At 37.7% G+C, this 18,258-nt stretch overlaps 1 protein-coding gene across 1 annotated transcript in view; it reads left to right on the top strand.

Annotated features, from left to right (window-relative positions):
- The window catches only part of LOC139731465 (uncharacterized), a 56,499-nt gene extending 38,559 nt beyond the window's left edge, over nt 1-17,940 (top strand). The window contains exons 14-25 of the mRNA XM_071642349.1: nt 2,155-2,575; nt 3,070-3,252; nt 4,071-4,189; nt 4,773-4,938; nt 5,811-5,906; nt 8,029-8,177; nt 9,807-9,975; nt 10,776-10,883; nt 11,776-11,927; nt 13,625-13,766; nt 14,938-15,048; nt 16,057-17,940. Of these exons, the coding sequence (XP_071498450.1) occupies nt 2,155-2,575; nt 3,070-3,252; nt 4,071-4,189; nt 4,773-4,938; nt 5,811-5,906; nt 8,029-8,177; nt 9,807-9,975; nt 10,776-10,883; nt 11,776-11,927; nt 13,625-13,766; nt 14,938-15,048; nt 16,057-16,179 (1,939 nt within the window). The 3' untranslated portion in view covers nt 16,180-17,940. The remainder of the gene's footprint in view (nt 1-2,154; nt 2,576-3,069; nt 3,253-4,070; nt 4,190-4,772; nt 4,939-5,810; nt 5,907-8,028; nt 8,178-9,806; nt 9,976-10,775; nt 10,884-11,775; nt 11,928-13,624; nt 13,767-14,937; nt 15,049-16,056) is intronic.
- The last annotated feature ends 318 nt before the right edge of the window (nt 17,941-18,258 follow it).

Below are 18,258 nucleotides of genomic sequence, written 5' to 3'. Positions count from 1 at the left end.
ACAGTGGTCAGTAGCAATCGGCTTTTATATTTATCGTCATACTACCACACATGTTTGTCAAAATCCAAAAGGGCACTCAAGTTACTGCTGACTTCATGTGTACATCTGTGAGTATGCATTCACATAAGTCAACACACTTTGTCTGTTTGTATGTGTCTTTGTGTGTGTGTGTATTTGCATAATATGTCTCATGATACTTTGAATTTCTGATATTACAATGTCACAGTATATTACAACCATTATATATGACTTTGTATATTATGATCATTCTATTCTTTAATCATTATAAAATATTTCATATTCATTATCATATAATTTTCAGAACTAGAAGTAGACAATTATGATAAGACAAAGATATCAGTTGAACAGAAAAGTGGAAATGCTATTACTTCCATCACTGAGTTTAGGTAGTCACTGCTTACTGCAAAAATCTATTTATATATCTTCAATGTCCTTGAAATAGTGCAAGACATGGATTTTGATAAAGCAATAGACATCATGATAATGAAATACTGACAACCAAGCTTTGAAGTGTCACACTCACTGATATGTGTTTTCAATCATGCAGCAACATAGACTATTCTTCTACAGAATGATCATGCCCCCCAAAAAGAAAGAAAAAAAAGTATCATGCTAACTTGCTATTCAACTGCTCAATCAAAAGCTTATAACTGCATGGATGAGTGATGCATGTTATAGGCCAAGCTTTCACTGATCATCAACTTTTCTTCTATACTCCTGCTACTTTGCGTCCAAAGGTAGCCATCTATAAGGTAAGTAATGCTTTTAGCTCTAACCACATTAACAAAATTGACACATTTTTGGAGTTAATCAGCAGAACACACACACACACACACAAAAAAAAAAACAAAGCCCAACAGCAATGGCCCAGCAAATGTGATGTTAGTAGGAGTATGAAGTAACGCAGAAACTTCAAGCATTTGATTTACTTAAGCTTTCATTCTTAAAGCACTGCTCACTTTCTTTTGAGATTGCCTTCACAGCATTTTGCATTATTTAATCCAAAGATTTTTACACAAATCTGTATTTAAATCATCCCCTGTTACGCATCCCACTATCTGTTTACAACTGCATGAGTAACACTTTAGGTAATGACCAATCTAAGTTATGAAGCCATTATACAGTAATATTATAACAATGTTTTATATCATGTGCTGGAGTTTTAATCTCCAAAATCATCCTGCATACTTTTATTACTCCAATCATGGCATCAGAGATTTTCATGTGATGCAAAACACTGAATTATGATTATTTATTGTAACTGTTCATTTACGGCATCATTTTTTATATTGATTATGTGTTGCAGACTCTACATTTTTTAGGCTGAAATGGATCTTGTACACGATTAGATATCTAAACTGAAATTATGTTAGCATGTTATTTTGAGCAATATGGCTCTATTTAGGCTGAGCACTTTTGCAGTATATATATATTTATATATATTTATATATATATTTCTTTGCTCAAAGTTTTCGCTATATATATATATATATATATATATATATATATATATATATATATATATATATATAATTGCAATAATTACATGAAACAATACTTGACAGACACTATCAAACCATATGATGGAGAATTATGGTATTGCTGCTTCCTGCAAATTGCACCTGACATGTTGAAGTCTTGCACTGTATTCCTTTGAGTGGTCTTGTGTGGCATACAGTTGGTGTATCAGACCACATCATGCATTAAAGCACAATTGCATAATATAGAATATGTTGAAAAACTCTCTTTTTTGTTAAGCACTCTAATCAATACCTAACTAGAACATGGGCTTGAAGATGCATTAAAATTGATTTGAGTGTGTCAGTAAAGAAATAAAAAGATCAATTTTGGTAGATCTATAATGATGAAAAGTGATTTTGTATGAAATTATTGAACCATTGTTAATTGATTACTTATACTGTCAGTTTGTTTTATATACTTATAAGTCTTTCTTGACAGGGAGCCATAAATCAAAGTCATATCAACACTTCAACTGCCTTTTTTAACCTTCATTTGTAAGTGGGTAAAATGTTAGTTGCTTTAGATTTTTGCACTCCTAAAAAGATTATGGCAAGCATGATTACCACGGGTTTCTCTAATTTTTGTTTAATGTGTCTGTATTTTGTGTGTCAGATCATCATCGTCAACAGCCTCTGCCAGCAAGACAGGCCAGACTGCTAATTCTCGAAGCCTTCATACAAGCTGTTTCCCGGAAGCCAAGAATTTTGTCCCCCAGAGGCACTTCTCAACAAGGACATCATCCTTTGCTCTTGGACTAAAGCGACCCTGCCCAACTTCGGCCTGGGATGCACATGCATCACCACAACACTCCATCTCACGAGGGGTGTCTTCTTCCCCCTCCTCTTCCTCCTCCTCCAGTGGTAGTGCCCCACTCCCAACCATCAGCTATTTTCAGGGATCTCCCATCCCACCGCTGATCGGGAAGACTCTGGGGCAGTGCCTTGATGAAGTCACAGAAGAGAAAGGAGACGAGGAAGCTTTTGTCTTCCTTGAGGAAGGCGTCAGGTTGACGTACGGCCAGTTCAGGGAAAAGGTATGCTGAGCATGTGTTTTTTTTTTTTTGCCCTAGTCAGTGTAATCAAGAGTATGTGTGCTAGACTAAGCCAGCCTGATTGGCTAAATCACTTTGTAGAAATTGGAGGTTGTTTTCAATATAACTTTGGTTACTTCCAGTGACCAGTACAGTAATGATCAGGGTACTACTGTTGCATAAAAACATGCCATCAAACATAAGTCAGATATCCACCAATCAGAATTGAGTACCGGTACTCAAAGACTCAGGTTTGATTTTCTGACTTATGTTTGATCTCAAGCTTTATGCAACAGAGTCATGACCATGTGAAGAGCTTTTGGTGCCATGTAACAACAGAAAGGTGCCTCTTTGTCTAGGTGGGTTACCATCATCACTGATAACTTGGTGCACATAAATCCCATACCTCTGCTTGAGTCTTTGGGATAAATGTATGCTGTGATCTATGTTAATCTCTTCTTTTTTTTTCTGCCAATGGCTATCACCCACCCATGCAGGTTGATAATTTTGCAGCTGGACTCCTCTCCATTGGTGTCAAGAAGGGGGACCGAGTGGGCGTGTGGGGCTCCAACACATCAGAGTGGGTCATCACCCAGTTTGCTGCAGCCAGGATCGGAGCCATACTGGTCACCATCAACATGGCCTACACTGCCCCTGAGCTCCAGTATGCTCTGCACAAGGTGAACTTTGACCTCTGACCTCTTTGGCTAGAGCATCTTTTTTTTTCCCTTTTTTTTTTTTTAAATGGCTCAAAATTAATACAGGCAGAATTCAAAAACTCAGAAGATTTCAGTGTACCCATTTTTCAGTGTATGCATGCCTTTGCTGATTTGCCTGTGCGCATGCTATACAAGAGATATATCTGAATACCCACAAGTCAAACTGCGAAGTGCAGGAGGGGGTTGGGGGAAATGTAGTAATTAATGCACATAGACCTCTTTTGAGAGAGAAATTGTGATTATTATAATCCTACAGCAAACCTAGCAACTTAATTAGTGGAAAATATACTTGCAGCTGATCAGCTGTTGTATCAATACATTTGGGGCTTGGTATATATCTAAGAAGAATTAACCTGTTGAGGACGAGTCGCGAGCACTGTAAAACATGATATATTCGCGGCATGAATTTTTCGCGAATTGGAGCCGACGGCCTTTTTTGCGGCATGAAATTTTCGCGAACTGCCACTGGCATTCAATGCACATAGTGTAGACAAGAACTTTCGCGTGCATTTTAATTTCGCGAATCTTGGCGCTTGCGAAATTCGCGAAATTAAAATGCACGCGAACATTCCTCATTTTACAGTATACTCAGGCAGGTGTCTATGGGAATGCGTGTTATAGCAAAATCAGTCCATTCGCAACGGTTTACTAGGCCTACTGCAGGCAAAAGACAATGTTTGAATTAAGGTTATGGTTGTTCAGTTGTGTCCCCATCTGGTTAAACTACATTTTGAGAAGCTTTAAAGTCACTTCTATGTATTGAATTATTTACCTTTTAGGCTGGTGTAAAGGCAATTGTGTCCTCTCAAGAGTTTGCCAAAAGGAGCTACTATGAAATTCTGTCGACAGTCTGTCCCGAGCTTCCAACCTCGGACCCAGGAAGGTTGAAAAGTGCCAAGTAAGTTTTATAACACAAACATGCAACATACAACTGTGTAGACAAGACTGAGTACTGGTATGTAACATAAATCTTTGCTGTCTTTTCATCCATCATGAACTCTGCTGGGGGAATGTATGATTTTGACAGTCATTTTGGCAAACGGCAAACAAATTCTATCCCATCTTGTTTGCTCTTCGTATGTTTGTTTGTTTTTCAAATACAGTCAACCTTTCCTATGTTGAATCTATTTGGACTGAAGAAATAGCTTCGTCTTTGAAAAAAATTCGACTTACAATGTAGGAGGGATTAAAATCAATAGAATATAGAGTAAAGATGACTTGGAAAGACCTTCGACTTAGACGATTATTCGACTTATGCAAGGTCGACTTAAGCAAGGTTGACTATACATTAATGAAGACTTCGATATTGAAGCTTGAAAATTCAGGCCAAGCCTAAAGGTAGGCATACATTTTGTACAGACTCAATGAAAATGAGAGTAAAATGAGAGTAAAACTGAGACCCATTGTGGAATGGCACCTGTTTTTGAAGGTGTGGAGTCGGGAGCTGTTGGTTTAGAAAACATTTCTCTCCATCATGGCAGATTGCCAATGATGGAATCTATCATCATGATGGGGGAAGGGGATTTCCCTGGAACTTTCAGATTTGATGATGTCATCACCATGGGAACCAGCGAGCAGCAGGTGTCTGTGGAGAGGTTGGCCAAGACTGTGCAGTTTGATGACCCCATTGCTATCCTCTTCACGTCTGTAAGTACCTGGTAGACAAAATACTCTTCAATATTAAACTATTGTAAAAGTTACCGTAAAAGTGGAATTTTTTTTGGTGGTTTTGGAATTTTCGCACATTTCATGCAACCAGAAACTAGCGCGAAAATAAAAGCATGCAATATTTTTGGGTTGCCATATGATCCTGCTTTTACTGTCTTGATTCGGCGGAATTAAAAACATGCGAAACTTTTCTTACCGGGCCCAGCACAAAAAAATTAGTCGCATGAAAGTATCCACTTTTACAATAGTATGAGCTATTCATATTGACACAGTGGGAAACATGTCCATCATGAGGGCTTTTGTGAAGTAAAATAGATCGGTATGTGTAAATTTTGCTTGTATTTTCTATTGGTAAAGATCATTTACAGAATGATGTTAATGCAATTTATGAGTGTGCGCTGTTCCACATGTCAATTCGCAGCTGAACATGAAAAAAATCAATCTTATTTTTAGTCTCACTGAGACCCAGTGGGGTGATTGAGTTAATAAACTATCAACCTAAATGTCAAACTGAATTTACACTTCTCAATTACATATTGAGCTTTTGAGTATTTTCCCCGTTTGTATTAGCCCACATCCTTCACTTCTGAAGATTACTGTAATACACGATATATTGGCGGTATGAAAATTTCGCGAATTGGAGCTGATGGCCTTTTTCGCAGCATGAAATTTTTGCGACTTGCCACTATTTAATTTCATGAATGTTGCCGCTCGCAAAATTCGTGAAATTAAAATGCACGCGAACATTCCTCGTTTTACAGTATTATAAGCATTTGCAGATTATCATAGACATCAATGATCTGATTCCGTCGATTTGATTTCTATTGTAAATCTTATTTCATGCCATGTAGGGGACAACAGGGAACCCCAAGGGAGCACTGATGACTCACCACCGATTGGTCAACCAGGGAATCCATGTCGGAGGAAGGCTGAATTACCATGAAGGGGTGAAGGAACTTTTATCCCCAGGCCTTCTATCTCTTCAGTGTCGAATGCTGGATTAACCCACTTTAACCCATTGAGGACGGTTTGATTTTGCTACGATACGCATTTCCCATAGACACCTGCCCAAGTATACTCAGGACTCGTCCTCAACGGGTTAATAGTCCAGGGGGAGTTTTTGCTGCAGCAGGTGTCACATTGCCCTTACCGAATAGACACCTCAAGTTTGCTGCATGTCTTATACTAGAGAATGATTAGATGTAAATGCTGGATAAATTCCATAAATTGGCACAAAATTAAAAAACAGAATCACAAGAATTTGCCAATTCAAGAGAGAAACATGAATTTATGTAAATAGATTATGTTGCCAACTAGAAAATCAGCTGTATGTTTGGTGGAATTTTGATAAAATTGAAATTGAAACCAATATAATTACATTTACTATGAAGGTCTTTCATTAAAAAAAAAAAAAAAAAATCATTTTTTTTTCTCTCCCCTACGAAATACTGATGATAAACAGTAAAAGCTTATATGATAAGATTTAATACTCAAGCGATAGAAATCTGGTTTTTAGGACTCAGTGGGATAGTTTTCAACATCTTTTAACTCTTTCAACCATCAAATATTTTTGCATATTTGATTAACAGCATCAAGTATAATAATCAGTCTTGCTGCTCTTCTAAAGCACACACGGGACTTGTCATCAAGACACCCTGAGAAAGTTGCATAATAATTATGTTACAACCAAGGAAACTGAAAAATCAAGTTGTTTTAATAGTGGGATAGTTTTCAACATCTTTTAACTCTTTCAACCATCAAATATTTTTGCATATTTGATTAACAGCATCAAGTATAATTATCAGTCTTGCTGCTCTTCTAAAGCACACACGGGACTTGTCATCAAGACACCCTGAGAAAGTTGCATAATAATTATGTTACAACCAAGGAAACTGAAAAATCAAGTTGTTTTAATAGCTGAAGAATGGTAATAACTTTCATTTGCATAAAAATCAAATGTTTTATATTTTAGATACCTTCTGTCCAAATTTCAAAGTTGAATGCCGCTTTGATATTCGAACCTCTTTGGTTTTTGTGAAGCATGTAATATGAAATGATTATATACATGTATATACATACAGATAGATAGATAGAAAGATGGAGAAATAGATAGATAGATAGATAGATAGATAGATAGATAGATGGATTAGATAGACAGATAGATAGATAGATAGATTAGATAGACAGATAGATAGATAGATAGATAGATAGATAGATAGATAGATAGATAGATTATATAGATAGATAGATAGATAGAGAGAGGCGGGGGGGGGGGGAGAAAGATGGGAGAGAGCAGTATAAAGATATATCAATATAATGATATGTACTGTATGTATATATACCCTATTATATTTTGGATCAAAAATTTGTCTTCCATTGATTGGTTAAAAGAGCTTCACGTGATTATAGGTATTTTGAACTATTTTAGAGTGTTGGTGTGTTTGACACTCCATGAAGTACTATTTGCAAAATGACGTCACTTTTATGACGACATTTTGCAAATAGTATATACTATTTGCAAAATGATGTCACAATCACCCTTCTTTACAATCAAGTGTACGTGGTCCGTCCACGTCTGGTCCCGAATTCTAGTGTTCAGGTTTGCAGCGGCCATACGAGCGCTTGGATACATGCGACGGGCAACTCTGGCGGTGCCACGGCTGCTACGTTTTTCAATTTCCGGTCTCTCGCACTGTTGCGTATTGCAGGCGCTGCGCTGCCGCCGCAGTGCGGCTAAGCCTAACTGCGACCAGCCCCAACACGCAGTGTTGCAGTGTAACTGTGTACACGGAGCGTCCCGGGGTTAGGCTAAGCCTATATTGATTTTCACTTTTTAGTTATTCAAATTTTTGATCCAAAATATAAAACAAATATACTTTGCCTAGTTTCGAGTTTCTTGTTAAAACTATGGGCCTCGGTGACTCCAAACTAGTACTATTCACTTCGGGGCTGCGCCCCTCAGTGAATAGTACTAGTTTGGAGTCACCTCTGCCCATAGTTTTAACAAGAAACTCTCAAGGCCAAGTATATTTGTATAATACCCTGCTTTTTCCCAACATCTCTCACCAGGGCCACAAGGCCTGCCTTCCGGTACCCCTCTATCACATATTTGGCCTGGCAGCTGGACCAATCGTGGGCTTACTGTATGGGGTGCCCAATGTCTACCCCACAGCATCCTACAACCCTAGCGCTGCACTCAAGGCCGTCCAGGATGAGAAGTGAGTGAAGACAGTTAAAAATTAAAGAATCTCAGTTCAGGTTTTAGAAAGGGTTCCATGACATATGTGACCGTGCACCTCAAAACGAACATAAAGTCGCACACACTGATTTTGTGTGAGGACTGAAAATAAGTGAAATGGGTCAACCTAGCCGAACTTGACTTTTTCATATTTTCTGAAAGAGCGGGTCTTCTTTTACATTATGCTAAAATTTGGTATCATAAAACGGGCAGGAAAGTGTGTTTTTTAGTAGTTTATCTCGAACATTTTAGGTAGAATAGTGTGATTAGGTGTGTCTTTAGAATCCCTTTTTCATTTCTGAAAAACCTTGTCCCCACTCTTCACTTTCAACTCTAATAACTTTTGAAAGGATAGTGCTACTGCTTTGAAAGTTGGCATTAATTATGGACAGAATGTGTTAATGAGGCATGTTTAATTTCAGTGTAATCTAATAATCCCTTCATTGTTGTTACTCTGGTGGTTTACTTCCTGTTTTTTGTCCCATTCATCGCATAGCCAGCACGGTTTGGTAAAGATTAAGCGCTTGAATAGACACTGTACTTCAGAGCCTCTTTTCTCAGTTCACACTTTTCCTGAGTTTGTGCTTTCTTTCCAATATTTAGATAGGTTAGGAGAGTCCATTTGATTTGAGTAATACATCATTTTAAAGCTTAAAGTCTGCTCTTTCAGAATATGGTCTTAACTAAAAGTTCATGTCTGGCGACTTTTTGTTTGTTTTGAGGAGCAGGGTCACATATGCTCCACCAACAAATGCTCTAAAAATTGCAACAAATGCTCCATGACAATGTTCCATGACATTTGCTCCGTCGACATTTGCTCCACCAATATATCAAAATTTTAATTTTCCTCGTATTTGACAGCTCTTTCTTTTCTGCCACCATGGAGATTATGATCTGAAAGAAATTCCCAAGTCTCCAGAATTTTCCAGGAATGGCAATATTTTGATGTGTATCGGAAAATAACCTGGAAAGGACTTTACTGTAGCGAAAAATTGATGGCAGTTTGCATGATTGTTTAAAAAGGTCTTGCGATCAAAAAATTATAGACTTGTTTTTGTGAAATGGGCAAGTAAGAGCAGACAAAATTTTGACAGGGCCAAGATGGCAGGCCATTTTTTTTTTATTAAAGAAGATTTGTTTGTGCACTAAAATTTTGTAGTTTGTGCATCTGTACTTTTGAAATCCAGCAAAATGGTAGTTGGGAATTAAGTCTTATTCTACATCCAACCGTGACACATTTGCTCCTGTGACAATTGCCCCGGTCTATTTTCTCCAAGGACTTAGGGGTAGGATTAGGGTTGTGATAGGGTTTTAGGTTTATTTTGATGTGAGGATTAGGATTAGGGTTAGAGTTATGTTTGTAATTAGAATGTATGTTTGGTTGTCTTAGCGTGCAGATACTTAGTGGGAGCAATTGTTGCAGGAGCAAACGTCATGGAGCAATATCCATCAACTCACAACCAATGCCAAATTTTGCAAGGCATATTGTCAATGGAATTCACTGAAGTTGTGTGGAGCAAGTATCACAAGTTGTCGTGTACACAGAATCTTGTAATCAGTGCCTGTAATCTTTGTATGTTATGTTTTTGTCTGTTTGTAATTGTACAAGATGTACTGCGCTGTATGGCACACCTACTATGTTCATCGATATGATAAACCAGCCGAGCTTCAAGGACACTGATCTCAGCTCACTATCCTTCGGGGTTGTAGGAGGATCACCCTGTCCCTCGGATCTGGCCCAGCAGGTGGTGAAAGAAATGGGGATGGATTACTTGGCTGTAAGTTTATGTCATCCAGATCATTATCTTTTATCTCTCTTGCTCATTTATCCCTCCCCCTCCCACAGATTTCCTCCTCTTCTTCCTCCTCCTCCTCCTCCTCTTCATCCTCCTCCTCCTCTTCATCCTCTTCCTCCTCCTCTTCCTCCCCTCCTCCTCCTCTTCCTCCTCCACCACCCATTTCCCTTCTATATCTTACCCCATCTTCTTATCTTAAACCTCCACTCGCTCTACATCCCTGCTTCCAAAACTTTTCAGCCCTCCATTATTACTCATTTTCAATAGTATATTAGTTTTAATGAGATTCCTTGCATGCATGGAAAGTTCTCTTTGTTGAAAAAGTTTTTGAAAGTAGTGATTAATCATTATGATCATGGTGATAGTGATAGTGGTCCCAACGACAAAGTTGTTGATGAAACTAAAATGAATATGATGATGAAAAGATGATGAAAATATTAGTATAAGTTGCCATTTTCTTAGTATTCTTATTTTCATAGACATCATTTTATAACTTTCTTCATCTGCAGCATTCACTTTGAGCCGTTTCCATACGTTTTCAAAGAGCTCTGTCTGGAGTGAAAGGGCTACCTCATACTCTGTAAAGAATTCAGTGCATGGTGGACCGGAAATCACCAAAGATGTTTGAATGAAATATAATGACAGTTTCAAACAGTAGAAAAGGAATAATATGAGATGCATGCATTATGGTTATCTAAATGACTGTATGATTCTTATGGGCTGCTGAGGGGTTGCTTTGGGAACTTCGCCCCAATTAGTGAGTTCCACCATATGTCCTACAGATTGGATTTGGACTGACCGAAGCTGGACCAATGGTCAGTATAGTGGACCGAGAGATGCCAGAGGATAAAAGAGTGACCACCGTTGGAAAGCTGTGTCAGCACACGGAGGTGAGTTAGGTTCATATGAATGTTGTCTATCTATGTTTAACCCTTTACTTGCCCAGGCACTTAGCTGTAATTTTTGATGCTCTCTCATCAGTATTCAGATAAAATTCTTCCTATAAACTTAACCTACAGTAATTGTAAGTTAGCCATCCTACACAGGCATGATAATGTACCTCAGTCCACCAGGAAGGGTGTATGGTGACTCTAAAGATATTATTAAGAAGGTATAGGTAATCCCATTTCATTGACAGTTAGTGTCCAGACTTCTGTGCCAATAAACTGTTTTTCTAAGATACCGGTATTCAAAGTTATGGATGTTTCTTTTGTCGTCCTGACGTAGTAACAGGGCTTTAGCTATTTTATTGACCTGCACTTCAAGAACACATTTAAATACTTGGAATCCAGTTTGCATACATTAGTTGTTGCTGCATTGGGCTAACCTCAGGGCAAGCCGTCAGTATGTCAAGAAGAAGCTTTGCCAGAAAGGCATGTATAAAGTTCGAATATGTCGGTAAACTAGTCTGTTAGTGAAGAAAGCACTCAGCGGACGTACCTGTTGGTGAACAAAGTACATGGAAGGTTAACCCGTCATTTTTATAGAATATCAAAATGTGACATCACAGCCATTCATTGCCATGGTAACTGGTTCTAAACAACCTCACGTAATTCTAATATCTGTGAACACAACAGTTGCTAACGTGCTCGTACCCACTTCTAACCCAGTGCCTGAAACCTTGTGCAAGCTGTTATTTTGTGGTATTCCATTATTGTAGTCTAATGTTATCCTTTGTTATCTGTACAGATGTTGTAAACATTAAGTTACATCACTTCTACTTATGTCATCATATATCAGGATGTATCTCAATCTAATTGAACTTGTTCACATGCATCCAAGGCAAAGGTCATAGATCCTCAAACTGGCAACATGGTGCCAGTCAACACCGCGGGTGAGCTGTGCATACGTGGTTATCAATTAATGGTGTCTTATTGGGAGAACGAGGAGGCCACACGTGAGTGCATGGACAAGACCAGATGGTTCCACACAGGGTAAATCAGATTGTATTGCATCTCTCATTTTAATGATAGCTTTTCCATTTGGCTTTCCATAGTAAAGAATCCATTATCTCTAGAAATTTTAATAAGGGTTTCGATTCAACTCAGGAAAATCTTTGGAAACATTATTGAGTGGTTTAATCTCATTGTGAAGATATGTTGAAACTTTTTAGTTCATGATTATTGTAGAAACAAGTCATAATCACACAAAAATGACATACTGGTAGACCTACCTGGCATTTCCACTTTAAAGGACAAGTTCACCTTCATAGACATGTGGGTTGAGTGAATGCAGCAATATTAATAGAACACATCAGCAAGAGTTTGACAAAAATTGGACAATCCGTTTAAAAGTTATGCATTTTTGAAGTTTCTGCTTTAATAGTCACTGCTGGATGCGAAGACTACTACAGCTTGTGATGTCACATGTGTACAACGATATAAAGAAAGTATAAGGAAAATTCAAGATATTTTCATTTTTCTTGCATACTAAAAGAACACTTGACTTCCCTCTTTCAGAAGACAAGGGGAATAATATTACCCTTAACATACGTCAGTGACAAGTCGAGGAAATGTGCACCTTTTTCAAAAAGTTAAATTTTGTGAAATTCTCTTTATATTTTCCTTATATCGTTGTACGCATGTGACATCATACACTCTAGTAGTCTTCTCATCCAGCAGTGACTATGCAGATACTTTAGAAATTCATAACTTTTAAACGGATTATCCGATTTTCCCCAAACTTTCACTGATGTTTTCTACAAATATTGCTGCATTCACTCAATCCACTTGTATATTATGATGGTGGAATTGTCCTGTAAATATGATCTGCAGGAGGACAACCTTTTGTACTCATGAAAACAGGGAGTAAATTGAAATTTACTTACATTTACTTCATGTAACTACACTGGATTAAAGACAAAATTAATAATTCCTGTTGTGATAATCATTTCTATGTGTGGATGAAACTGAGTTGAAACTTTTGCAGGTGGGTTTTGATCAATGGTTGTTTTGTTCTCAACTGGTTCATGAAAGTTCTGACCTATCTTAATCCCTTTGGAATCAGCAGCAATATATAGGGCAGACTTTAAACTATTGAAGACAACATGGTATCTTCTTACTGTAGGAAATGATGAAATGCTGATCACAAGAACAGGAATGTTCTTTTTTTAAAAATGTATTTTGAAAAGTCCAAGCTCATGTGAGCCAAATCTTTGTGTGAAAGCAGAATGACTCAAATGAATATAATCATTCCATAATGACCCTCCTCTAGTCATTAATGAATAAAGGAGTCTACTTTAAATCGTTTGTTCTAATATTGATTACATACATCCATCCATCCATCTTCCATGTTTTTGGAGCAACAATGAAATTTTGTTAATTTGTGTTTCCTTTTTGCTTGCTTGTTAAGCAATCTTTCCAAATTTGAAGATTGTTTTGTGTATGTGCGTGCGTGCGTGTGTGTGTGTGTGTGTGTGTGTGTGTGTGTGTGTTTGCAACCAATTTACCTCATTTGATGATTGTTAACGGATTGTTTTGTTTTATTTCCTTTGTGTATGTGCTTGAATGTGAAGAGATCTTGCCATGTTTGAAGATTGTTTTGTAATTTGTCTTTTTTGCAACCATCTTGGTGATTATAGTTGAAGGATTGTTTTGTTTTATTTCCTTTGTGTTTGTGCTTGAATGTGCAGAGATCTGGCCATGTTTGATGAGGACGGTCACTGTAGCATTGTGGGTCGCATCAAAGACCTCATCATCCGAGGGGGTAGGAACATCCAGCCAGTTGAGGTGGAGGAATTTATCCACACACACCCAAGTGTGGCAGACGTCCAGGTGAGTATAGAAGAGAAAGATAATGGGAGAAATCTTTGAGGAGTTTTGTAGTACAGTGCACTCCCATTACAACGAACACAATGATACATTGTCCGTTCTATGTATTTTTATTGTTTATTTGTTCAGTTATAACGAAATTCCGATATAACGAAAGAAAACTGCCCATCCTGAGGACTTCGTTATAACGGGAGTCCACTGATGTATATTAGATTTCGTTATAGTGCAGTGGTGTTTGTTTTGCGTTGTGATGTGGGCCATCTCAGTTCAATTCAATTCAATTAAAACTGTATTTTCATTTTTTTTCCCAACAGAATATGCAAGTAGTGATATGCGCTGGTAGCGTATCACCGAATGATTGAAATTGGACTTGCATTTGAGTAATACACAGGATGCAAAAGTGACAGACTTTGGTTATGTTCATATCTATGATCAAGACAAGAAAAGACATTCTACAGACACACTTCAAAAAATATATTCTGAAAAAAAATGGAGGTATCTACTAAAAAAAGTAGATGGTTGTAATATGTGGGTACCTCAGAAGGAAGGGGTAAAGAGGGGTAAAAAGCTAACAACTACAAAAAGTGCAGAAGAAAATAGGAAAGAGAGGACAAAAATAGAAAGAAAAAGAAAGTGCCAAAAAAAAAAGATATCAGAGGAAACAGAAAATAAGAGAGGAAATAGGTGAGCTTTGCTGCCATGTTATAATGTCACATTGTGCAGAATCGTGATGCACCTGAGTATGTTGTTGCCAGGATACAGAAACAATTTGAAGAAGATAAAAGATCATATCCTATTATGCCTTGCAGTTTATTCCTCTTTTCCTGCAGTTCTAACAAGCTTTAGTATGTTTTTTTTTTATGACAGTAGATGCAATGAGACAGTAAATGACTGAAATGATTGAAATTATATAATATATAAGATAGATAAATGAATAAATAAATATATATATATATATATATATATATATATATATATATATATACATATAATATATACATATATATTTGTGTGTATGTGTGTGTGTGTGTGTGTGTATGTGTATGTGTGTGAATCACAATTTTCTCCTGAAAGATAACTGTAAAAATGGAAAAAGAAACTGCCCCACATTGCATTGCAAACAGAAACTGTTATGGCAATCTTTGCACCAATATCTCCTTGTTATATCCTACAGGTGATTGGTATTCCAGATGCCAGGCTAGGGGAGGAAGTGTTGGCTTGCATCAGGGTCAAACCAGGTCAGGAGCTGACCCAACAGGAAGTAATTGACTTCTGCAAGGACCAGGTCAGTGTCACTCTATCAAAACCACATTGCACCTCCATGTCATTGTCACACTCACACATAATCATTATGGATTGAGTTTTCATGAAAGTGAACAAATATCAGCAGAGACTCCAACCCCAAGCACCTTCTGATCTGGAGATTCTCCCGCCCGAAACCCCTAGCAAACGGGAGACTCCAAGTTGATGTGTGCGAAGCACGAAGTTCCTAGGGTTCTAGATGTTCTCTGGTGCGTGGTGCTATCTAAGGCTTATTTTTTCAACATACGATAGCAATAAGTAAGAAATCCTTTCCACCGGGAGACACAGAGCCAGGGCGGGAGAAATCAAATCCTCCAGTGGGAGAACGGGAGATTTTGCAAAAATGGGAGAGTTGGAGTCTCTGTATCAGAAATATAAAGAGGCTTAGCATGGAAGTGAACATATACCAGAAATATAAACAGATTTGGCATGAAAGTGAATATATACCAGAAATATAAAGAGGCTTATCATAGAAAAGACTTGCTGTTTTACAGAAATGTGTGTTAGGTCTTGTGCTGCAATGGAAAAGTTATTTGAGAAGTGTAGATATTTGTGTATGATACAAACACATTCTGATATATGTCTCTTTTTTTTCCAAGTCTTTTTAGAGCAGGGGCAGATCCAGGAATTCTGTAAAGGGGGAGTGCGTGACTAATATTTCTGGTGCCACTTCCGGGTTTTATTTCATTGTTTTTCTTTTTATTTCTTCTGTTTTTACGAAAAATAAAGGGGGGCGTGCGCCGGTTGCGCCCCCCTCTGGATCCGCCACTGTAGAGTAATCGGGATATTATATGGAACTTAAAAAAAAGATATGCTTGAAAGACAAAATAATTGTGGTAAAACTTTGGAAAAGAAAGTCTGAAATTCCATACTGAAAAAAAGGAGTATTATATTCATTTTCCTCTGACTAAATGCACCAGAGGCTCTCTAGAATTGAACTTAAGTGATATCAGAGAATACACCTAAGAATTTGTTTGCTGCCCTCACACAGATCTCCCACTACAAGGTGCCACGCCATGTCGTCTTCATGGAGACATTCCCTATGACTGTTACCGGCAAGGTGCAGAAGTTCAAGTTGCGAGAAATTGTTTGCAAGGACTTGAAGAAAGACTAATCATTATTACCTCCGCCAAGGGAGGAGGTTATATTTTTGTTACCGTTGGTTTGTTCGTTAGTTTGTTAGTTAGTTCGTTCGTTTGTCCGTGTGCAAAATAACTCAAAAAGTAGGTAACGGATTGAGATGAAACTTGCAGAAAAGGTTGAGAATGACACAAGTAACAAACGATTAACTTTTGGTAGTGATTTGACAATTTTGGGGGAATTTATGAAGGATTTTTGATATTTTGGCAGGTAGGGTCAATGAACTTGGGAGTTCAGGCTGCGCATATTTGAGGTTTGCCTGCGCGCACTAAAGTGCGTGCTCTAGTTTCTGCTAGGGCGAGGCGCGCCGTGCAGCTGAGGGTTTATGACGTAACAAAGGCTTCTATGTTGGGAAATCGGGCGACTTTCAGCACACAATGCTATATATACGTAAGGGTGGAAGAACAAGATCAGTGGTGGAAATGAGCTGCATATGCTTGGCGGAGGTCTGCGCCCTCAGAGTGCTTTTCTAGTTAATATCAGTTTTCATAATAGCTTATTAAATCAGTGACAGTCAAAATCAAATAAAGTTCTGATCAATTTTATAATGCAACCTTCTTTGTGACTTTAAGCTAATGCATGTGATCTATAGGAGTTTGGAAGTGGCAGAAATTAAATCTTGAACTCTAATGCAGTTTAGAATTTAATAGCCTCACTTGGTTTCATAGCTGTATTTTTTTTGTGGAGAATTTGCTTTATAGATGTATCATTTTTCATTTTTTTTCAAAAAAATACAGGAAGTGAAAAATAAGGGAATTGGTGTCCAGACGATATTAAAATCTATGCACAGTATGTACAGTATGTACCAAACATACTGGTATGTGGCACTGCAATAGTAGCAATTACGGAAATGACATCAAAAACAACACTGGTACCTCCATTCTCCGTTCCATAGTGTACAATGTGTATTATATACCTGAAAGGAAGTGAAAAATCTTAGCAGTCATCTATGACATTCATAGTCTGAAGGCTTATCTGTTCTCAATGGGTAAATTGCAGTTGTGACTAGGCTCATAGGCCCGAATTCACGAAGGTGGTCTAAATTTAAACCATGATTTATGTATATTTCTTCTGCGTAGATATGATTGACAGATTGCGTACGCTAACAGCCATCCAGTAAAAAAGCATGCATTGATGCGCGCATGTATTGGTACGCCTATTTAACGCTTATTTTAGACCATGGTCTAAGTTTAAACCACCTTCGTGAATTCGGGCCTTAGTGTATATCCAAAACCACCTCTGAAAACACTGGCCAGGAACTCTGTGGTGGGAACACCAGTCACAATTTTCATTTTTACATCATAACACACAACACTACCATACAAATAGATTGATACAAACAATGTTGACATCATACTGGTATAATTCTGGAGGAAGAAGAAGAAGATGAAAAAGAAGAAGGAGAAGAAGATTATGTTTGGAAGTAAAGCAAACTAGAGCACAGCAAAATCATTAATGACAAAGTACACAATGAATCTGTCTCTGCGTGTTCTGTATTACAACGTGGATTATACGTTTTATTAAGTTTGGCAACAGGCAGTAAATGTCCAGTTCATTTCATACATGTATGCAGCAATTAATGAATCTAAAAACAAACAAACAAAGTACATATCAATAACATCACATTCCATGTACAGTATCACTGAAGATGCAATGATGAAATACATACCTGCCAGCTTACAGTGTTTGAAACAAACATACAGCTGTATACAGTGCACTCCCGTTATAACGAAATGCTCGGGACCGGCAATTTTCTTTCGTTATAACGAAATTTCGTTATAACCGAACAAATACAATATATAACAAAAACAAGGAACCACTTATAAATATCATATTATGTTTGCTTAATACTCATCAAATACTGGAAAGCTAAAAATGTGAAATGTGATGGGATAACTGTATTACAATGATAAACGCAAGTTCCCCTCAGAAATTGCGTGACACAAGGAGCGAACACACAGTGGTGTGAAGCGTTCACCCATGCAGAGACGCTATAAATGCATGTTCCGCTATACGTATTTTCGAAAGCAATTCGCATTTTGTTATAACAGAG

Source organism: Diadema antillarum, unplaced genomic scaffold, assembly GCF_040938485.1.
Source record: "Diadema antillarum isolate AM-2024a unplaced genomic scaffold, OU_Dant_1.0 seq00000375_RagTag, whole genome shotgun sequence".
NCBI lineage: Eukaryota > Metazoa > Echinodermata > Echinoidea > Diadematoida > Diadematidae > Diadema > Diadema antillarum.
Note: the sequence above shows the minus strand (reverse complement) of the source record. Positions and strands in the feature narration are given on the sequence as shown.